Source organism: Corythoichthys intestinalis, chromosome 16 (assembly GCF_030265065.1).
Source record: "Corythoichthys intestinalis isolate RoL2023-P3 chromosome 16, ASM3026506v1, whole genome shotgun sequence".
In the NCBI taxonomy this organism is placed as follows: domain Eukaryota; kingdom Metazoa; phylum Chordata; class Actinopteri; order Syngnathiformes; family Syngnathidae; genus Corythoichthys; species Corythoichthys intestinalis.
In genome coordinates this window covers 12,648,026-12,672,057 of record NC_080410.1, presented here as the reverse complement: position 1 = coordinate 12,672,057, position 24,032 = coordinate 12,648,026, and the positions used below count along the sequence as shown (strand labels likewise).

The 24,032-nt window shown below is 39.9% G+C and overlaps 1 protein-coding gene across 1 annotated transcript; it reads left to right on the top strand.

Moving 5' to 3' along the window:
• Window positions 1-4,445: 4,445 nt before the first annotated feature.
• Window positions 4,446-20,656, top strand: nptx1l (neuronal pentraxin 1 like). The gene is made up of 5 exons (XM_057817922.1): window positions 4,446-5,016; window positions 6,312-6,519; window positions 11,572-11,816; window positions 11,922-12,101; window positions 19,023-20,656. The coding sequence occupies exons 1-5, from the start codon at window positions 4,573-4,575 to the stop codon at window positions 19,242-19,244; spliced, it is 1,299 nt and encodes a 432-aa protein (XP_057673905.1). The 5' UTR covers window positions 4,446-4,572; the 3' UTR covers window positions 19,245-20,656.
• Window positions 20,657-24,032: the final 3,376 nt, after the last annotated feature.

Below are 24,032 nucleotides of genomic sequence, written 5' to 3'. Positions count from 1 at the left end.
CTCAACTTTAACCAGTTCGCATTATTTTATTGCAATTTGTTTTTCCTTATTCAGATTTGTTTAAAATGATCCTCTAACTTAAATACATGTAGGCTCTAATAAACCCCAATTGTTCTCTTCTACTGAAATATGTTGTTCGAAACACATAAAATGTTAAATAATGGCAATATTTTATAATATTTAGTCCATACTTTGACCGTTAGTTGGCGCCATGGTTTGCGGGCTCGCAGTGATGACGTAATTGGGATCTTTCCAAATGTGTAGCGTGTTCAACAATTGCTTATTGCTGCCTAAACTCGTGAAGTAAAATGCCACGATGTGCTGCTTTTGGATGCAATTTCCAGTCAAATGGAACCAAGGGGAGTGAAGTGAGTGGTCAAGGTGGAATTATTATTTTTAGTGAATAAATGTGCATAAGTGGAAGCTTCTCCCCCTTTTTGGTCCCTGTATTCACATATCCTATCCACCATGCGTTACAACTGGCGCCCGAACATTTTTCAGTCAAATAAGGGATCCGTCTATTTTCTGGATCAGACGGTCCCACCGTGTCTGCAATATTGGTTTCGGATCTGTCCATTTTTTTGATTCGTCGGTCCCACAGCGGCTTTTCGGATCAGTCTATTTTGTGGAATCGACGGCCTGATCGCGGCTGCGACATTGTCATGGGATCGGTCTAATTCCTGCATCTTAGAGTGAGTAAAAAAATGCAGATTTGGTTACGATTGCTATCTATTATGTTGACTATTCTTAGTGGGAGTTTTCCCCAAATCATACTGAATAATTAAAGCACTATGGCACGCTACAGTGACGACAGTGACTCTGACGTGGACCTTACAACAATGTTGGAGTTCGTCAGGGAATGTGAGTTTGCGTATTGCTGAGCTCCCGAGTGAAGAGTGGTCAAGGTGGAAATACTATTTTTTGTGAATAAATGTGCATAAGTGGAAGCTTCTCCCCTTTTTGGTACTTTTATACACTTATCCTAGCTACCACACGTTACAATGTACAAGACATGGATTACACAAGGTGTGCTCTTTGGCCTGTACTGTATGTAAAGCACACGACAGCTCTGGATGCTAACAATCTACATAATCATTTTGGGATAAGTTTGAAAACGCAATATGCTTACCTTGAATATCTGCTAATAAAACCGGAGTTCCAAACAACATACACTCTCGCTCCCAACCGGAGTGCCAAACAGCATACACTCTCGCATCACCAGTTTTGCCCAACTTTTGTCTTATCAGGTATTTGCTGCACACATTTTCCCCTGAAGCTCGTCTTGTGAATGACCGATAGTGCTGTCCTGCTCTTCACTTTTCAGATCTGGTTCAAATAGACCCTACTCACCTACGTCACAAAATGACGTGTCGCTGTATCCGGCCGCCATATTGTCCGTCATTTTTTAGCCCTATTCTCAATGGTTTCAATTAGTCGTGCAATTTATAGAGCAATTCATGGAAGCCCCGGTGTTATCTGACGCTGTAAACTCATTGGATGCGTTGCATAAAAGGCGTTATGTGGAAAAGCTTCAGTTTATCCATTTGCCAGATCCATATTTGATGCCTAAATCGATGTTTTTCGACCCGCTGTCTTCGCCGTCTCTGCCTGACATCTGCTACCCTGATATTTACACCTACCTTGTCCACACAAAATCAGCCTATTCTCACGAAAGTTTGAAAAACTTTAAAAGCTTGGAGGCTTATAAATACTTCGTTGCTGGTTGGGTGAAACAGGTCCACGTCCACGAAAATTCGGCAGGAATCTATCTTGTGCTCGGGAAGGTGAGTTACGAAATTTTCAATTCAAAATCTTTTGTTCTTGCTAACATCCACTGTCAAGTCTAACGTATTTCATGTCATTTGTCAATGGAGCTAGGGCTTTTAATGTTTATATGGTTTAGCGATAGCACTCTCACTACATACATATATAATATGTAATAAATATGAAGTGCGATAGCACTACTTCAGATTGTCCCTAGTTGAATTTATTTTTTGGCTTTTGACCTCAATAGTGAAATTGTAAATTAATTGTATGACAACTGTCTTATTATCCCCTTATAGTTATATATTTTCAGATAGTTCATTCACAACGTCTGAGTGTATGTTGTCGGCGATTAGCCTAGCAATGATCTTAATTGTGTTTGTCAGCCCAAAACCCTCTAAATATATATTAAATGCATCTTACCAGATATAAAATGACTACTACATAATCTGTGGTAATCGTTTGGAGCCCAGTTTTCTCGTCGAATTGCAGCAGCCCATCTCGCTCTCCTCTCCGGGTCTCTCGGAATCCGGTAGAACTTCAAGTCTCTCCGTCTATCTTCTCTGTTATTGCAACCGACCGCCACACACGCCTTCACCATTTTGATTACTAATGTTAACGAGCAGAAAAACACGCCATAATAGGAGGAATTTACGTAGCGGTAATGCATCAACAGTGACGAGTTGACGGACAATCTGGTGAGGGGGCGTGGTTGTGATGTCATGTGAGTAGGGTCTATAGGAAGGGTAGAACTGACGACATGTTGGGGAAGCTAACGAGTGACACACTGGAATTTCGGCAACGGGACCAATGACGTCACGCGCTGCGACGTAGCAAGAATGGCGACCTATTACTTAAAATAATTTTACAAACTTTATTAAAACAAAAACATTAAGAGGGGTTTTAATATCAAATTATTATAACTCATACTAACATTTATCTTTTAAGAATTACTTGCCTTAAAAATAGAGGATCCCTTTAAAGACTACAGTTACAGTTAGACCTCACTTTGATGGTTAATGCAGTTATTGCAATGTTGTTGTTTTATCTCAATGGATTGGTTTATTTACATTTCAAAAACCAGAAGCCATTTATTTTTGGGGTATTTACATTTCAAAACTAGAAGCCATTCATTTACAAATGTGATTGCACTTTAGTTTACATTTTTTAAATGTTCAGATATTAAGATTTGAATGAGGCAAAATAACATGCTTTTCCCTCAAATATATTGTTATAATCGTTTGTATCAGATGTACTGTAATTATTTTCTGTATAAAAATCTATTTGGTGTTCAAAAATTCTTTTTTCAAATCTGAGTCTTGAAAAAGAGGGGGTCGTCTTATAATCAGGGCCGTCTTATATTCGGGCCAATACGGTATTTTATGTTTTTTGTTTTTAATTTGACAATGCACATTTTACGCTTTCACTGTTTCTATAACAGTATAATTCTGGCAACCACACCTGCCAGTATTTTTCCTTAAATTTAGGTTGTATCTATTTATTTAATTTTTAAATTACAGTGTACGTGATTTATATTTCATGAGTTTTTGTGAAATACTCCACCACAGCAATTTATAACTTGAAGTGGATGAAAATTAAAGTGATTTAAATTCTTTTTAATAGTTGGGAAAGTGAGCAAAATAACATGCTTTTTCTCTCAAATATATTGTTATAATCATTTGTTTCAGATGTACTGTAATTATTTTCTGTATAAAAATCAATTTGGTGTTCAAAAACTCTTTTTTCAAACTTGAGTCTTGAAAAAGAGGGTGTCGTCTTATAATCAGGGTCATCTTATATTCGGGCCAATACGGTAATATGACTTTTTTTTTTTTCTTTTTTTTAATTAATATGGCAGTACATTGAAACTAAAAGTGTACTAATTGTTACTATGGCATTATTTACTATACAAGATGCGAATAATCGCAATTAATGTCATCCAACTAATTGTGATTAAAATTTGTAACTAATGCACAGCTCTATTGTTTTATTATATACAGTGTATTTAAAGGTGCCGTGCGGTTGTCTGGCGACCAGTACTGGGTGTACCTCCCCTACTTCCCATAGTTAGCCGATAGTTAGCTCGAGCACCCCTTCAACTCTCGTTAGAATGAGCGGCAGGAATGAGGAATAATTTCATGTATAAACATTGAGGCTGCTTTGATCTGGAATGTCACTAATTCGCGACAATAGGCATCAAAGGGTTAATGATGCTGCTGTGATTGTGTGTTTGTGCATGCATGCATCTGCGGGCGTGCGTGTGGCTGAAGTAAAAAGTAAAGGGCAGGGGGAAAACGTTGCTCTTTGGAGGTAGCTGTCCTTCGTGCTGAAACTCAACTTGTGTTCTTTTGTGAGGCGTGTGTTTGAAACAGAGCGAGAGAAAGCGAGAGAGAGCAAGAAAGAGAGATAAATATATAGAGAGAATGAGAGATCTTTCAGTGAGTGAAAAAATATAACAAAAACAGTTGGGTGTCTTGGCTTTCTGCCGCGCAAAAACAATGATCAACATTGATAAATGATAAATAGTCGAATTGATCGAAAAATTGAACATGTGCAAGCCCTGGAGCAGAATGGAGGGGCTTTTCTTTGGGAAGTGACGCTGCCTCTGGTGCCTATTAATGAGGGACTCAGATTCCCTCCCCTCCGGTGGTGATGCAGTGAAGCAGCTCTGCGCACAAGCATGCTCTCTGTATAAAACGGGTCCTCTTCCACACACGGATTACACTACACGCGGGAAGTCACTGCGGCTTCGTTTTTTTTTTTTTTTTTTTTCCAAACCAAAGCAAATCACAAACCTCCAAAAGCAACATGCAAACTACAGAGGATGTGAGCTTTTGGAGATTTTTTCTATTTTCATGCCTTTTTTTGCAGAGTTCCAGTCAAGACTTTGGAGGACAGACGCAATTTATTTGCACCTCAGTCCCAAAGGATATGGACATATGCGCAGCCACTTTGCAAAACAGCGTCCCCGGTGATGACTTGAAGAGCACCGTCGCGCAGTTGAGGGAGACGGTCCTGCAGCAGAAGGAGACCATCATTAACCAGAAAGAAACCATAAGAGAACTGACCTCAAAGTTGGCCAGATGCGAGAGCCAGAGTGGTGCTGAGGCAGGGGAAGGGCGCTCCGGGGGCAGGAAGAAAGAGGCTGGGACCAAAAACACCATGGGTGATGTATCCAGGGGCCCCGCCGACACTTTGGCGCAACTCTCACAGACTTTACAGTCCCTCAAGCAGAGATTGGAGAACCTTGAGGTAAGATGGGGCTTCTGAAAACATGTTTTCTTTTAGCACATTTGATTAAAATATATTCAAAGATGATTGAACCAAAAGATATATTCAATGTTGTGATCCAATAAAATGCAATAAATCTATCTTTACAGATACAATAATACTCAGTTTTCCTGAGCCAAATATTTGCATAAGATTATTTTTTTTGAAATGTGATAAATACTTGAAAATGGTGTGATTTTTACAATTATAATGATGAGTTGAGCAGAAGGTATTTAATATTTTCTTAAACACTTTCAGGGACGGCGTTTACTACAGTGAACAGGTATTCAAAACTTAAGACCTTTAACCCTTTCTATATTAAGTGACTATTTTTGGTCATTTGAAAAAAAAGTATTAGTATTATTAGCTAATTATATCATAGCATTATTATTACTATTATAATATTAGCAATTATTATTATATTTTTCTTTCATTATTATCACTATTGTATTTTTAATCTATTTTTAAAATTATAGATACATATATAAATACGTATAATATTAATAAAAAATGAATGAAGGAAAAAGTAAGTTTTTTATTTTTTATTTTTTAATAATATTTAACTCTTTGCATGCCATTGATGGCGATAGATGTCCAATTCATTTAAACTGGGAGGAATGGCTGTGATTGCTAATTCTGAGTGTAAATGAAAACATTGGTTCATTCGCCCCTCCCACTTAAAATGAATTGGACATCTAGCGCCGTCAATGGTAGCCAGTTAGTTATATAAGTGCCCTGTGATAGATGGAAAAAATGAACAAATGTTCATTCGCCCCTCCCAGTCAAAATGGATTGGACATCTAGCAGTGTCAATGGCAGCCAGAGAGATAATGAGTGCCCTGTAAGGGTGAAAAAAAGAACTTCTTTGCATAAAAGGGTTAAAGTATTGTAGAAACATGAGTTACTGATGACTTTTAACGGGATTTAAAGTCGCAAATATGCAAGGCATTTTACAATGGAACAGTCATGAAATAAAACATTACAATGAAGAAAATAATGAGATGGTCTCTGTTCTGTCATCAATCATATGTTCCTTCCTTCTCATTATTTCATTTTTCAAATTTTGCCAGCGGATGTAACCTTACAACCACAAATGTACAATAGACACATCAAAATTAGTGCTTAGTCTGATGCAACATCAAATTATTAAATCTATCAAAGCATTTTCATCCCTCATGGATCTTGCTCAATTGTGCAGGCGTATCTAAAGCTGCAGATTGTGAATGATTTCCTTACATAAAGCTGAAAGTGTATCTTTCTCTCCTCCTTTCACACAGCAATTCAGTCGAAGTAACAACTCAGTGCAGGCCAACAGCCTCAAAGACTTGCTCCAAAGTAAAATCGACGACTTGGAGAAGCAGGTGCTGTCCCGAGTGAATAGCATTGAGGAGGGGAAGCCCGGACTCCGGAATGAGACAGCGCAGCGTGGGAGAGTTGAATCCACACTCACATCTTTGCACCAGAGAATCACCAACCTGGAGAAAGGTTTGTGCAACCAAAGAACACACATAAAGCAGACTTCTGGTAGGTTGAGAAGGAGTTCTTCGAGTAAAGAAAAAGCTGTGTGAGATCAGATCTTTTCTGATTTGGCAGGTTTATCGACTCGTGAGGGAGCAAATATTTTGGGAGGCTTTGCTGCTCTTCCAGCAGATTAATCCATTTTATCCCTCCATTTGAAAGCTAAAACTAAAAATGCGGGCATGCGTTTGGGACAGCTCTGATCTGCTGGCAGACACAACCGTGTGGCAGCACGAGATGACGGTTTCACTACGTCACTACTCTTCAGATGTATTTATCAAATTGAGATTAAAGCAAATCTCGATCGTGGATTTGTTGTGTAATGTATAATTCCAATGTAAATCCCCTGTATGTGTGTATGAGTGTGTTGGGATTGATGTATTCATTGGACACTGAAACATTTTGATGTGCGATGGAGCAGAGGAAGTAGCTTCTGCTTATTAATTTCTTCCGATTATTGATTATAAAAAGGCATCCCCGCAACAGCAAAAGAAACCAAGAGGAAAGTGCAGCAAAAACACAACTAAACACTGAATGATAATTGCCGAAAAATGTTAATATAAACAGTGTTAAAGATGAAATCATGAACATTGAATAACTGACTCGTGACAAAGTTAGTTGCAAAAAGATGGTGTAATCACCACATAGATGAAAAAAAAAAAAAAATCTCAAAATGTTTTGGACTGACCATGTCTGGGGGGTATTTGTAAACAACACGCTGTTTGCCATATTTACTGGAAACATGCAACACTACAACCACTACTGATTTTTTTGCCACAACATTTTCATGCATTAAATCTCATTAAATTGTGTAGGTTAACCTAATGTTTTGGCCATATGAGGTGCATTCATTACATTTTTATTTCAAATCAGTCTTAGATGTAATCCTTAAAATTGGCACGTTCTCACAAAATTAAAACACAATTTAGATTTATGTCCATTTTTATTTAAATGCAACTAGAAATAAAATCTTTTAAACAATAAAACACTCATATTTTACACGTGAATGTCCTCATTGTTACTTACAGTATATTATCTAGTGCCTGTCCCAACAGACTTTGGACTTGAGGTGGGACACACCCTGGAATAGTCACTAGCTGATCCAAAGAACACATATTGACAAACATCCATTTACAGTCACGCTCATACAAATAATTACAGTTAAATCAACAACCTTGATCCGAGGGGAAGCAGACAGAACATGTTAACAACACACAGAAGTACCCGAGTCACGCGCACTTCTATCCCAATGTGCTGCCTACTTTTTCATGATGTCGAAATATAAACAGAAAGTTTCATTTTAGTTCGTACTGAAGAAGAAAAAAGTCATTTTTCTCCTTTCACGGGTTCTTTTATTCTCTTTGATCTAATGTGATTAGATGAACAGGTGATGACGACACACAATTCAGGAACAAAATGAAAACAATAATCACTAAAGATAAATACTACGCATGTGCTGAAAATTTTTGCAGTTTTGAAACCTTGACGTTTTCTTACCGCGGTATACCTTTAAACCGGTAATTGGCATATGTCTAAGAAAAACATTTATTGAGGAAAGAATAATTAAAAGCTGGCCGGCTGACAAATCTCCCCGAGAACCCCACCCAGGTGCCATCGAGAAGATCTTCCCTGAACTCTCAAGGCCTACACTTTCTGTTATTTCCAATGCAAATAGGCAGGCACTCATATTAACCCATGGTTTGGCTCACAAGAAAGTGTAATTTTACTAAAAAGCTGTGTTTATGACCTTGCTTCAGAGAAGCCGCTGAAAGCTGTGCAAATCATATCCAGTCAGAAAGACAAATCAACATAGTAATTAATGTACCAAGTACAATGAATGAACATATGGGAACAAATATCTCTATGGTACCCTTTTGAATCATTTGTGATGATGTAGCATGCAGTGATTTATTTCCCTTTCCTTTAAAACAAAACAAAAAATTCTCCTCTCCATCTACTTCTCTTGGGAATTATACAGTGCCTTGCAAAAGTATTCAGCCCCCTTGAACCTTGCAACCTTTCGCCACATTTCAGGCTTCAAACATAAAGATATGAAATTTTTAATTTTTTGTCAAGAATCAACAACAAGTGGGACACAATCGTGAAGTGGAACAAAATTTATTGGTTAATTTAAACTTTTTTAACAAATAAAAAACTGAAAAGTGGGGCGTGCAGTATTATTCGGCCCCCTTGCATTAATACTTTGTAGCGCCACCTTTTGCTCCAATTACAGCTGCAAGTCGCTTGGGGTATGTTTCTATCAGTTTTGCACATCGAGAGACTGACATTCTTGCCCCTTCTTCCTTGCAAAACAGCTCGAGCTCAGTGAGGTTGGATGGAGAGTGTTTGTGAACAGCAGTCTTCAGCTCTTTCCACAGATTCTCGATTGGATTCAGGTCTGGACTTTGACTTGGCCATTCTAACACCTGGATACATTTATTTTTGAACCATTCCATTGTAGATTTGGCTTTATGTTTTGGGTCATTGTCCTGTTGGAAGATAAATCTCCGTCCCAGTCTCAGGTCTTGTGCAGATACCAACAGGTTTTCTTCCAGAATGTTCCTGTATTTGGCTGCATCCATCTTCCCGTCAATTTTAACCATCTTCCCTGTCCCTGCTGAAGAAAAGCAGGCCCAAACCATGATGCTGCCACCACCATGTTTGACAGTGGGGATGGTGTGTTCAGGGTGATGAGCTGTGTTGCTTTTAAAACATATCGTTTTGCATTGTGGCCAAAAAGTTCAATTTTGGGTTCATCTGACCAGAGCACCTTCTTCCACATGTTTGGTGTGTCTCCCAGGTGGCTTGTGGCAAACTTTAAACGAGACTTTTTATGGATATCTTTGAGAAATGGCTTTCTTCTTGCCACTCTTCCATAAAGGCCAGATTTGTGCAGTGTACGACTGATTGTTGTCCTATGGACAGAGTCTCCCACCTCAGCTGTAGATCTCTGCAGTTCATCCAGAGTGATCATGGGCCTCTTGGCTGCATCTCTGATCAATTTTCTCCTTTTTTGAGAAGAAAGTTTGAAAGGACGGCCGGGTCTTGGTAGATTTGCAGTGGTCTGATGCTCCTTCCATTTCAATATGATGGCTTGCACAGTGCTCCTTGAGATGTTTAAAGCTTAGGAAATCTTTTTGTATCCAAATCCAGCTTTAAACTTCTCCACAACAGTATCTCGGACCTGCCTGGTGTGTTCCTTGGTTTTCATAATGCTCTCTGCACTTTAAACAGAACCCTGAGACTATCACAGAGCAGGTGCATTTATACGGAGACTTGATTACACACAGATGGATTCTATTTATCATCATCGGTCATTTAGGACAACATTGGATCATTCAGAGATCCTCACTGAACTTCTGGAGTGAGTTTGCTGCACTGAAAGTAAAGGGGCCGAATAATATTGCATGCCCCACTTTTCAGTTTTTTATTTGTTAAAAAAAAGTTTAAATTATCCAATAAATGTTGTTCCACTTCACGATTGTGTCCCACTTGTTGTTGATTCTTGACAAAAAAATTAAATTTTATATCTTTATGTTTGAAGCCTGAAATGTGGCGAAAGGTTGCAAGGTTCAAGGGGGCCGAATACTTTTGCAAGGCACTGTATGTACTTTTAGTGTGCAGCATCTTTACAAACTGTAGGTTAATCATGTACCTTCTAGTAGAAGAACATGTCATTGTACCAAAGTTATATGTGCCATTCGTCAACAATTTTGGGAGCAGTTAAGTATATAATATTAAATAAATATTATATTAAATAGATGCATATATATATATATATATATATATATATATATATATATATATATATATATATATATATATATATATATATATATATATATATTTACTTAATAATTTATTATATTGTTTGGAGAGGAGCTATCTCTGCAAAACTGTACTTCAGATTAATCTACAGATTAATGCAGGGGGTGTCGAATTGGTAGCATGTGTCAAACTGGTAGCATGTGGTCCCAGATTCGGTCCAGCACATCATTTCGTGTGGCCGGCAAAAGAAAATCATGTTTTTCGCCAAAATAAAATGTATCTAACATTTTCATAGTTCAGAAATTGGAGGACATTTACAGGTTTTTTTTTTTCTTGAAATTATAAATTAAAAAAGAAAACAACAATTAAAAACTGAAGAAAATACATTTTATTTTATTTTCTTTCTTTTCTTTTCTTTTCTTTATTTTCTTATTTATTTTTAAAATATGTATTTTTTTTTTATGTCAATTAGATAAAAAAAAAAAATGAATAAAGGAAAGCTTACAAATGTTTCCCTTTTCGGTTTATTGAACTTTACAAACAAATAAGAAATAAAAAAATAATTAATAAAAATGAAAATTACATAAACTACTAAATGTGTTGTATATTTTTTAATTAAATGAATTAAAAAAATAAATAAATCAAAAATAGAATATTTACCATCTCCCACATTTTTCTTTTAAAGGGAAATTTCAAAAAATGGTGCTAAATTAAAAAAACAAAATCATTATCAAGAGGCTCATAAAAATGATTTGGACAATTTTTAGGTCAGCAATGTCTACACTTTATTGGCTATCCAAATAGATGACGATTTCTTTGCTAATCGTTTAGTCATGGCAGCCCTAGTTTGCCTTCCATTGACGGTGAATGTTAATTTGCCCCTCCCAGTCAAAATGGATTAGACGTCTTGCTCTGTCAATGGCAGTGAAATGAGTAAAATATTTAAATAGGTTGGCTACATAATGGCAATGTGGCCCTTGGCATTAATGAATTTGACACCCCTGGTTCAAACATAGACATTGGAGTTCGTATTTCATTTGTCTTGTGTAGGTATATGAGAAAGCCAGAGTGCATAAGACTGTGCATCTATGCTTGGTAAAATTACTGTAAATGTCAGTGGCCATGTTTTACAGAAATGGAAATGGGTTGGGCGAGCTCTTGTGGATAAAGGGATCTACCCGCAGTCTGCAAGATGACTGCATCATCCAAAATACTTGCCATGCAAACACATTTTTTATTTCCTCTAAACAGGTCAGCGAGAAAATAGGCCTCTGGATAAATTCCAGCTTACATTTCCACTGAGAACCAACTACATGTACGCAAAGGTGAAGAAGAGTTTGCCTGAGATGTATGCCCTCACTGTCTGCATGTGGCTCAAGTCCAACGCATCCCCAGGAGTGGGCACACCTTTTTCCTATGCCGTTCCCGGTCAGGCTAATGAGCTAGTGCTCATCGAATGGGGAAACAACCCGATGGAGATACTGATCAATGATAAGGTATTAGGTTTGAATACTGCTCGAATGGCAACATTTAGTGAGTCATTTGTATTGGATGGACTGATTGAAATTCACGCTTTGACATTATGCCTGCGCCCCGTAAAGGTTGCAAAACTGCCTTTCCTGATCAATGATGGTAAATGGCATCATATCTGTGTGACGTGGACCACTCGTGATGGTGTCTGGGAAGCTTTCCAAGATGGTGTCAAAAGAGGGAGTGGTGAGAACTTGGCCCCATACCATCCTATAAAACCGCAAGGACTGCTGATCCTTGGTCAAGAGCAGGTAATGGCTTTAACATTTTTTTAATTGTCACATGTACTGTACAAGCGAAATTTGTTTCCCAAGGGGCAGTGACACCTCATAATAGATAGAAATTGATCAGTGTTAAAACTTGGTCGAGGACATGCATTCATTTATGTAGTAACAATCCTGTTGAAGGTGTCATTAAGGTGAAATGCAAACTACAAACTGGATCGGTTAATTACAAGGTGACTGTCTACATGCAAAGTAAAACAAAAAACAAACAAAAAAAAAACAGGAAAAACGGAAAAATAACTTAAAAACCGTATCGTGCTTTGGTTACTGTAACCATATCGTGCTTTAGTTACTGTAAATTTTACGGTAGATTTCCGTAGCCATTAAAAAAATACATAAATAAAAAATGAAAATCACTATAGCATGAATTTGACATTGTTATATTTTGTACTGTAATCAGTCTTAAATGTTGGTGACCTCATATTTCTCCTTTTGTCATTGTCCCACTGCTCCAGTTGGGATTTAAACCCACAATGCTATCTTGGAATTCAAACGTGTCAACCTCTGAGCTATCGCAGACCAACTGATGGAAGTGCTGTGTGTGTAGAGCACAGGTGTCAAACCGATTCCAGAAAGGGCCAAGTGGGTGCTGGATTTTGTTCCAACCGATAACGTGCAGAGTTTAACCAATGAACTTCCTGCTGAATCAAGCAGCACCTGACAAAGTTTAACTGATTAAACATGTAAAAGATCTAATTGGTGAAAAGGTGTCCTCTTCATTGGTTGGAAAGCAAACCTGCACCCACTTGGGCCTTTCTGGAATCGGTTTGATACCTGTGGTGTAGAGGATTATAAAAACATGAATCAATGAGAGCCTAAGAAGTGTACTATCAAATGAAGAGTTAGTCGCATGTTGCAAATGTTAAAATGTTGCACTTTTTACAGTCTTTTGATGTAAAACAACAGTTGTACAGCATATACATACAGTGGGGCAAATAAGTATTTAGTCAACCACCAATTGTGCAAGTTCTCCTACTTAAAAAGATTAGAGAGGCCTGTAATTGTCAATATGGGTAAACCTCAACCATGAGAGACAGAATGTGAAAAAAAAAACAGAAAATCACATTGTTTGATTTTTAAAGAATATATTTCCAAATTCGAGTGGAAAATAAGTATTTGGTTACCTAAAATCAACCTAGATTTCTGGCTGTGAAAGAGGTCTAACTTCTTCTAACGAGGTCCTACGAGGCTCCACTTGTTACCCGTATTAATGGCACCTGTTTTAACTCATAATCGGTATAAAAGACACCTATACACGATCTCAGTCAGTCACACTCCAAACTCCAAGACCAAAGAGTTGTCGAAGGACACGAGAGACAAAATTGTTGTCCTGCACCAGGCTGGGAAGACTGAATCTGCAATAGGTAAAACGCTTGGTGTAAAGAAATCAATTGTGGGAGCAATTATTAGAAAATGGAAGACATACAAGTCCACTGATAATCTCCCTCAATCCGGGGCTCCATGCAAGATCTCACCCTGTAAAGTCAAAATGATAACAAGAATGGTGAGCAAAAATCCCAGAACCACACGGGGGGACCTAGTGATTGACCTACAGACAGCTGAGACCACAGTAACAAAGGCTACTATCAGTAACACAATGCGCCGCCAGAGACTCAAATCCTGCACTGCCAGACGTGTCCCCCTGCTGAAGAAAATACACGTCCAGGCCCGTCTGCGTTTCGCTAGAGAGCATTTGGATGATCCAGAAGAGGACTGAGAGAATGTGTTATGGTCAGATGAAACCAAAATAGAACTTTTTGGTAGAAACACAGTTTCTCGTGTTTGGAGGAGAAAGAATACTGAATTGCATCCGAAAAACACCATACCCACTGTGAAGTATGGGGGTGGAAACATCATGCTTTGGGGCTGTTTTTCTGCAAAGGGACCAGGACGACTGATCTGTGTAAAGGAAAGAATGAATGGGGCAATGTATCGAGAGATTCTGAGTGAAAATCTCCTTCCTGTCAGGAACGCGGGCAGGCAGGTTGTGTGTGGACCCAAATGCAGGGAAGGGAGACGAGGCAGATTGACGGTGCAAAATGATTTAATTATGGCAAGCGAAAAACAAAGTACCAACAAATAATGACGAGGTTCCAAAAAACACAGCGGAAAACAAAACTCAGGTTACTAACAAAGGCTGGGTATCAAAAACTTACTGAGGGGAACACGAGGGCTTGGAGAGACGCAAGAATGTTGACCAGAGCATGGACAAGGACGTAGACAGACTTTGACAATGACGCAACAAGGAGTGACAAGAAACTGGGTCATTATATACACACACCCAGACAAGGGGTAACAAGACGAGGAACAGCTGGGTAACACAGGTGGATGCAGATTGCAGGATACACTGGGAGAACACACACAGGTGAGAGCAATGAGCAATCACAGGGACAAGTCACACTAGGAGAAAACAAACACAAAACCTAACAGTACCCCCCCCCCCCTCAAGGGACGGATTCCAGACGTCCCGAAGAAACAAAAAGTCAGAAGGTTGCTCGGGGGAGGGAGCAACACCAGCCCGTCAGGGCCAGTCAGGCGGGCGTCCAGGATGCCAGACATGGGCTGACCGCAAGGGTCGATCTGGAGGGCGTCCAGGGCGCCAGACGTTGGGCGACCGCACGGGCCGATCAGGCGGGCATCCCAGGCGAGGCAGTGCTCGGTCTTTCATGCCGCCAAGCCACGGCAAGAAGCGGGGAGCAGCATCGTCGGAGCGAGGGCCAGGAACTTCGGAATCTGCTGGCGGGACAGCAGCGGTGTCGTCTGCTGGCGGGACAGCAGCGGTGTCGTCTGCTGGCGGGACAGCAGCGGTGTCGTCTGCTGGCGGGACAGCAGCGGTGTCGTCTGCTGGCGGGACAGCAGCGTGGTCGTCTGCCGGCGGGACAGCAGCGTGGTCGTCTGCCGGCGGGACAGCAGCGGAGTCGCAGGAGTCTGCTGGCGGGACAGCAGCGGAGTCGCAGGAGTCTGCTGGCGGGACAGCAGCGGGGTCGCAGGAGTCTGCTGGCGGGACAGCAGCGGGGACGCAGGAGTCTGCTGGCGGGAAGGCAGCGGGGTCGCAGGAGTAGACAGGGGGAGTCGGCGCGGGCACTTGACTGCGGGGAGCCGGCGCGGGCACAGGACTGCGGGGAGCCGGCGCGGGCACAGGACTGCGGGGAGCCGGCGCGGGCACTTGACTGCGGGGAGCCGGCGCGGGCACTTGACTGCGGGGAGCCGGCGCGGGAGGAACTTGACTGCGGGGAGCCGGCGCGGGAGGAACTTGACTGCGGAGAGCCGGCGCGGGAGGAACTTGACTGCGGGGAGGCCTGAAAAAAACCGAGAGGGTGAAGAGAAGGGCATGGAAAAAAAATCTGGGTTGGAGTCAGAATCAGAATAGAGGAGGTCATATAAATTGTGATCCTCCTCAAAGTCTGAAAAATCAGAATCCAAAAAAATGTGTTGTGGTCTGTGGGTGGGTTGAGGGTGTCGGCGCGCTGGCCGAAAATGAATCTTTCCCGCTGGGTCCAGGATTGGTTGTGTCATTCTGTCAAGGAACGCGGGCAGGCAGGTTGTATGGACCCAAATGCAGGGAAAAAAAAAAACGCAGCGAGGCAGGTGGCAGTGAACTCAAAAAAACCTTTTAATGATAACTAACAAAATCACAAAGTACAAACAAAAGGGCTAGGGCTCACAAGGCAATGTTCAAACAAAACTTACTTAAGCGAAGGGACGGGTACACGAGGACTTGGACGGGGCTTGACTTGAACGTTGATGTAGACACGGACATTGACATAGACAATGACGCAACAAGGAGTGACAAGAAACTGGGTCGTTATATACACACACGCAGACAAGGGGTAACAAGACGAGGAACAGCTGGGTAACACAGGTGGATGCAGATTGCAGGATACACTGGGAGAACACACACAGGTGAGAGCAATGGGCAATCACAGGGACAAGTCACACTAGGAGAAAACAAACACAAAACCTAACACTTCCATCAGCAAGGGCATTGAAGATGAGATGTGGCTGGGTCTTTCAGCATGACAATGATCTCAAACACACAGCCAGGGCAACAAAGGAGTGGCTAAGTAAGAAGCATTTCAAGGTCCTGGAGTGGCCTAGCCAGTCTCCAGATCTCAACCCCATAGAAAATCTGTGGAGGGAGTTTAAAGTCCGTGTTGCCCAACGACAGCCCCAAAACATCACTGCTCTAGAAGAGATCTGCATGGAGGAATGGGCCACAATACCAGCAACAGTGTGTGAAAAGCTTGTGAAGAGTTACAGAAAATGTTTGGCCTCCGTTATTGCCAACAAAGGGTACATAACAAAGTATTGAGATTAACTTTTGGTATTGACCAAATACTTATTTTCCACCATGATTTGCAAAGAAATTCTTTAAAAATCAAATAATGCGATTTTCTGTTTTTTTCCCCACATTCTGTCTCTCATGGTTGAGGTTTACCCATGTTGACAATTACAGGCCTCTCTAATATTTTCAAGTGGGAGAACTTGCACAATTAGTGGTTGACTAAATACTTATTTGCCCCATTGTATCTAAAATAAGATGAAATAAAATAAAAAGTTGTATGTTTTTTGTTGTTGTTAATTTGACAATGATCACTTTACGCTTTTACTGAACAGTACAATTCTGGCAACCACAGCTGCGAGTATTTTTCCTTAAATTTGGGTTATATCTGTGTATTTAATTTTACATTACAGTGTACGTGATTTATTTTTCATGAGTTTTTGTGAAATACTCCATCACAGCAATTCATAACTTGGAGTGGGTGAAAATTAAAGTGATTAAAAAAATTCTGACAGTAGGGAAAGTGAGCCCTAAAAAGAATACAAGCATAATTGACAAGCTTTATTGACGTCTAACGATTGTACATTATCAGCTCTAATTGACCTATCCTAGCTACATTGAAATTTCTTCTCGTAAAGGAAAACATTTTAAATCTTAAAGGGCAAGTTCCGTGGACTCACACAATAGTTGTATAAAAGACATCTCATTTGGCGTCGTGTACTTTTTGGGTAAAGTCAGTAATTTTATGGAACTGTACGTAAGGATATTGTGTATGGGGACAAACTGGAGTGAACGCGTGGCGAGGCCTGTTTTACGTCTTAGACTAGGTACAGTGAATATTGACAACCTGAGATTGTTAAAGGAAAATTACACATGAGATAGGGTAGTGGTTTAAAGCAGTTTTTTAAACAACAAGGTCTGGCATTCAAGGGAGCAACATAATGAGCTGGTGGTCAATAGAATCTGACCTGCTTAACCAAAAAAACAACATGTAAAGGAATGTCCTTTGTGTCTAACCATCCTTTACTTTGAATTTCCAGCAACTTAGAGTGAAAAGAAACAGAAATATAAAAATAATATTCACATATATTTACTGATATCCAATAAGAAATTGGATATAAGGAATGCGATTATTTAACAAATGAAAACCCAAGAATAATTTGGTCTACTTTTCATTGACGTTTACTAAAAATGTTTTCGTCTGTAAAATAATAAAAAAAAAATTATTCCAAAAATACTTCGTGTGAAGGTTGACATGCCCATTGCCAACATTCAAGCCTGAGTGCCTTGGGCCGTTGAAAAGAATGTCAGCACCTTCTTGAGTGCTAGTGTGTACCTGTTTATTTTCTTGAATCCAATTTCCCAATGATCCCAAACAAACAGTCAGGGCAACAAAGGAGTGGCTTCGTAAGAAGCATTTCAAGGTCCTGGAGTGGCCTAGCCGGTCTCCAGATCTCAACCCCATAGAAAATCTGTAGAGGGAGTTGAAAGTCCGTGTTGCCCAACGACAGCCCCAAAACATTACTGCTCTAGAGGAGATCTGCATGGAGGAATGGGCCAAAATACCAGCAACAGTGTGTGAAAAGCTTGTGAAGAGTTACAGAAAACGTTTGGCCTCCGTTATTGCCAACAAAGGGTACATAACAAAGTATTGAGAGGAACTTTTGGTATTGACCAAATACTTATTTTCCACCATGATTTGCAAATAAATTCTTTAAAAATGAAACAATGTGGTTTTCTGTTTTTTTTTTTCCACATTCTGTCTCTCATGGTTGAGGTTTACCCAACCCAAGTGGGAGAACTTGCACAATTAGTGGTTGACTAAATACTTATTTGCCCCACTGTATTGTAGCGGCTACAAGGACAACGCCAACTCAGTGATTATACATTCTCAGCAGGAAGACAGTACGTTGTTTTAAAGTAATTTTACCCAACCGGACACCACAAACTGTATCTAAAAAAGTTTTCCAATAGTTTAAGAGGACACTTGCCGTTAGCATTAGCCGAATGCAAATGCTATGCTAATGCTACTAGTTACCTTTAGTGTGTGATGATCACTCAACACAGACCTTTAAAGGCTAAACCAACATTGCATATTCTTTCTGGGCAAGATAAGAAAGCAAATCTAACCGTGTGTGCAAGCCTTGAGAGAAGAGGACACTGGCGAATTGGGAGTGGGGGGCCACAGCACGTAACATGAGTGACACAATCAGACACTCCTACGATGCAGGCTAACTACACATAATGTGAACATGTGACGGAAACTATTGAGCATTTTTTGTCTCGTTCTTGTCTCATCACACGAAAACTAGCGCTCGTTTCATTATGTTTTAGTCTCCAAAAACATGTTTTTAGCTCATTATCGTCCCGTCATTGTCATGAAAGAAGTTATCGTTTGATAAAATATTTTTGTTTTGTTCATTGTTGACGAAAAAAACACAGTAAATGAGTTTGTGAAGACTTCCAATCTATTTGAAGTGGGAGGGCTGGCTGAGTGAACATTCGTTCATTCACTGCAGCCCTCCCAATTCAAATGTTTTGGATGTCTATCGCCGTCAATGGCAGTCAATGAGTTAAGGGACTAACTCAATTTGTCTTTGCTACAGGACACTTATGGAGGTGGGTTCGATGCAACACAAGCGTTTGTTGGAGATCTGGCCAACTTTCACATCTGGGATCGGAAACTATCCATGGGAGAAATATACAACCTGGCAACTTGCAGCAGCAAAGCGCAAGTGGGTAATGTTTTTGCTTGGCTGGAAACAAGCCTTGAAATTTATGGAGGTGCCTCAAAGTGGACATTTGAAGCTTGCCGCCATCTCAATTAAAGACAGAATGAGAGAAAATCAGTTTATTTGTTGTGGCCACGGTGGTCACAAGCATCTCTAAAGGAATTTGAAGGCAACAGCGGCAAATATTTTAGTGGCTAGAGGCTGAATTGTTCTAGAAACTAAAAACAACAAAAAAAGTGTGCAACCTTTTTTTTCCTTCAGATTTTCTCTTTGGAAGCCTACTTTGGTAATAAACATTTACAGCATTATGGTGCTTGAATGCACTACAAGTTTATCTGTGGCCCTGTATGATGTTGCCACTTCAGAAACCTGATGATGTTCATGGCAACGCGAATGAAAGGTTCAATGCAGTAGAAGGTCATGTAGTCTTTGTAAAAAAGATGTCCTGTAATTCAACAAAACAACTTCCTCCAGAGATTTCTTTTGTTTTGACTGCGGGAGATTTTCACTGTGAAAATGGACAAGGCGAACTTCTTTAAAGAGAGTGCGTTCTTCAACAGAACACTGGGTTTCTCTGCTTTTCATCTCCCGCCAACTGCTTGACGTGATTTCGTGTGAAGGTTGACATGCCCATTGCCAACATTCAAGCCTGAGTGCCTTGGGCTGTTGAAAAGAATGTCAGCACCTTCTTGAGTGCTTGTGTGTACCTGTTTATTTTCTTGAATCCAATTTCCAAATGTGTCATCATAACACTTTAAACTTTAACGGCGTTGTCCAGAAATTCATGAAAGGCAATGGGACATTTTGCAAAGGTTTGTACATTAATGGGAATGTTAACTGTACAGTAACAGCATGTCTTAACTTCTGTAAATGCTGTGCAAGCATCTATGACCTTTGCTTTTACTGCTGGATTTTTGGGTGGAGGTTTTATACTGCATTGTTATATGCTTAAAGCATGGCAGCACTAACAGATGAAAAGTTCTAGTTTTTGTAATAAATTGTGATACTTGACTCAAAAATGTGTTAACATATTTATTCTTACAAATCGGTGCATGCAGATGATATGAATGCACGACCTTGAAAAAAAAAAACCAACCTATTAAGAATGGAAGTTGTAACTCAACTCAGTAAAAATGGTTGAAACATTTTCTCCTGTGTGTCTTATAAGTTGGTTGTTGAAGGGTTTTGTAGGGTTGTGAGTACTATGTCGAATCAAAAAATGTTGAATGACAGACACATTGTCCTTGACAATTGCTTTCAAACAGAGATGACACGAAGTCCATTGGTACTGAAGGAAAAGAAAGTCGATTTTCTTTCCCTTTTTACAGGTTCTTTAATTCTCTTAACGAACAGGAGATGACGACACACAATTCAGAAACAAAAAGAAAGCATTAATCACCAAAGATATATACTGTACGTTTACAGTGTACCACAAAAGTGAGTACAGCCCTCACATTTCTGCAGATATTTAAGTATATCTTTTCATGGGACAAGACTGACAAAATGACACTTTGACACAATGAAAAGTAGTCTGTGTGCAGCTTATACAATAGAGTTAATTTATTTTCCCCTCAAAATAACTCAAAATATAGCCAATAATATCCAAACCCCTGGCAACAAAAGTGTACACCGCATGGGAACTACGTACATCCCTAAATGTCCAAATTGAGTACTGCTTGTCATTTTCCCTCCAAAATATCATGTGACTCGTTGCAGGAGTGCTGTCAGCATTGCTGCAGAGATTGAAGGGTTGGGAGTGTCATTCCCACCACCATGTTTGACTGTAGGCATGACACACTTATCTTTGTACTCCTCACCTGGTCGCCGCCACACATGCTTGAGACCATCGGAACCAAACAAATTAATCTTCATCTCATCAGACCATAGGACATGGTTCCAGTAATCCCTGTGCTTTGTTGACATGTCTTCAGCAAACTGTTTGCGGGCTTTCTTGTGCACCGTCTTCAGAAGAGGCTTCCTCCTGGGGTGACAGCCATGCACACCAATTTGATGTAGTGAACGGCGTATGGTCTGAGCACTAACAGGCTGACCCCCCACCTCTTAAAGCTGACAGCACTCCTGTAACGAGTCACGTGACATTTATGAGGGAAAATGACAAGCAGTACTCAATTTGGACATTTAAGGATGTACATAGTTCACATGCAGTGTACTCACTTTTGTTGCCAGGGGTTTGGATATTACTGGTTTTATTTAGAGTTATTTTGAGGGGGAAATAAATTATCTTTATTATATAAGCTGCACACAGACTACTTTTCATTGTGTCAAAGTGTCATTGTGTCAAAGTGTCATTTTGTCAGTGTTGTCCCATGAAAAGATATACTTAAATATCTGCAGAAATGCGAGGGGTGTACTCACTTTTGTGATACACTGAATTAAGGAAAAAGTCATTTAAAGCTGATCGATCAGGACACATCTTCCAAAACACAGTGAGGTGACCCCAGAAGAAGTGTCCCAAATCTCGGCACGCATACTATGCTGCCCATAGCTAGACAAAACAAAAAGAGCCGAAGTCCTTGTACTATTGATAACACATAGCTATGAAAAGTTCATGTACAACAATGTGAAATGAACAGATATGTATTTGTGTGAATAAATGGGAATATATATCTACAGTACTAATGCTTTTATAGTATGAATGTTAGTATAAAAACTTATGGTATACTAAAACTGCTCACATATATTCAGTACAGACACCAATGATAATGTTATGAACACAAGTAGATCAACAGACACCAATGGACAACACACTTTTCAGTGATAACACACACATTGTGAACACAAGCGGGCAAAGAGAAATAGATAGGCAGCCAGTGTTGGAATGTAACGAAGTCAAAGTACTTCGTTACTGTGCTTAAGTACATTTTTTGTGTATCTGTACTTAACTGGAGTACAAACATGAAATGGTAGTTTTTACTTTTACTTCCCTACATTTTTTCTCGTTGTGAATTGATAGTTTTGTTTTCATACTTCCGGCGCAATCGATAAAACCCGTGCAACGATACCCTAATTGAGCACTTGAGGCAGCAACACGTACAAGCAAAATTAGGCAGGTGAACAAGATATTAAGATAAAAAAAAAAAAACAGTGAGACCAGCACACATTCAGATGGGTGCTGCACACCCTTTTACAGTACGAGGGGGTATGCATCTCATAGTTGCTTGCAATCCGCCATTGACTACATTTCGGAGTTTTTTGAGCTTGTTAAGCTTCTGTTTACAGTGCAGTCAATTTTATTGCTTGTTTTTTTCCCATTCTGCACAGTTCTCGTTTTTTCCCTTTCTCCACAGTTTTAAAAAGTGAAAAAGAAAATAGTAATATTGTTGGTGCAAAAGTAGTTGCCTGGTACACCAGACTCACCGCTGTTCCAGCTATTGAGTCTGGCCACCATTCAGCGGATAAAATTTCCAGGGCGGAGCAAGCTACAGCAAACAGACAGCGGAGTGGACCAATCAGCAACGGGCAGACTTGACATTAGTAAAACGACGAGGGCAGGACGAGGGACTTGCGCGCGGAAGTAAACATACAAAGAGAGCGGCGTTTATTCAACATGGCTAGCGCGAGACAGACTGTTGTCAATGACTCGTGTCGATGTGTTTTTGGTAATTTAAAACTGATTTTACCGTGGATTGGAACATATTCTCGGCTCTCCTGTTCACCATCTGTGTTGTTGTGAAGACGACTTCCGACGCGCAAGAGTGACGTTGCTCGTTAAGAACACGTCACGCAAATAAACGAATCTGATTTGTCGATTGATTTTGTACCTGCTGGAGAGGCCGTTAATGGTCTGGTTCCCAGACTTTTCTCTCAGTGTTTGAAAAATACAGGGAGAACAGTCTGGCCGTGCCAGGCAACAAAAGTAGTGCATACACATTCTCATACGACTGATACGTATCTACTTTTACTTCGCAAGAAAATACTTTTACTTTGTACTTCTAAAGTCAATTTTAAAGTAAGTACCGTGGTACCTCTACTTATGAAGTTAATTTGTTCCAGCTCCGTGTTTGTACGTCGAAATGGTCGTATGTCGAGGAGGATTTTCCCACAAGAATACATTATTATTTCATTAATCTGTTCCACAGCCCTAAAACCTACACTAAATCCTTAATAAATACTGCTGGTACTGTTAAAAATGGCAGTTACACAGAGCAAAACAAATACATTATTAATAAAAAACGAAATAATAAAATAATCATAATAATAATTCCTGTAATAATGTAACGCATAGCTGACGTGAAAGAGAGTGAAAGGTGTGATTGAGATTTCACTTTCTCTTTTAATGTTTTGTTGTTGCCGTCAACTGTGGTGGACATTAGGCGTGTTGTCTCACACAAGTTCTGAAATAAATGATAAAAACCTGACAAAGCTGGCGATGTATTTGGCGATGTTACCACAATAATAATTGCCACCTTAACTTATAAAGACTGGCGAACAGAGGTCGGAGGAGGCCCATGGAGATCGTAGACATTCTACGGTCATATTGTTGAGCCAGTTCACAGATGCGCACCCCACGCTCAAATTTTTCTTAATTTCAATAGTAAGCGTCACCTTTTCCCTTGTTTCAACACCTGCAGTAACCTTCTTGGAACTCCTGTTGATTTCTTTCACAAGTAAAAATCCACTGTGCGTCTGTCTGTGGTGCTGTTAAGTCGATGTATTTTGAGCATGTCGTCAGATATAGAAGAAAAATGGCGAGTCAAATTTTACGTCGGATGTCGAAAAGATTGTGTGTCGGAGCGATCGTATGTCGAGGTACCACTGTACTTTGTACTTTTACTTGAGTATTTTTTTTCTTAGATACTTGTACTTTTACTTAAGTCATCATTTGGCCCCTGTATCTGTACTTTTACTCAATTAAAAAAAAGT

What these genes read in the sequence shown, in the direction of transcription:
- nptx1l (XM_057817922.1), top strand. Translation starts at nt 4,573, where the DNA reads ATGCAAACTACAGAGGATGTGAGCTTTTGGAGATTTTTTCTATTTTCA. An exon ending in AGAGATTGGAGAACCTTGAG is followed by an intron (nt 5,017 to 6,311) that starts GTAAGATGGGGC and finishes CCTTTCACACAG; the next exon opens with CAATTCAGTCGAAGTAACAA. An exon ending in AATCACCAACCTGGAGAAAG is followed by an intron (nt 6,520 to 11,571) that starts GTTTGTGCAACC and finishes TCCTCTAAACAG; the next exon opens with GTCAGCGAGAAAATAGGCCT.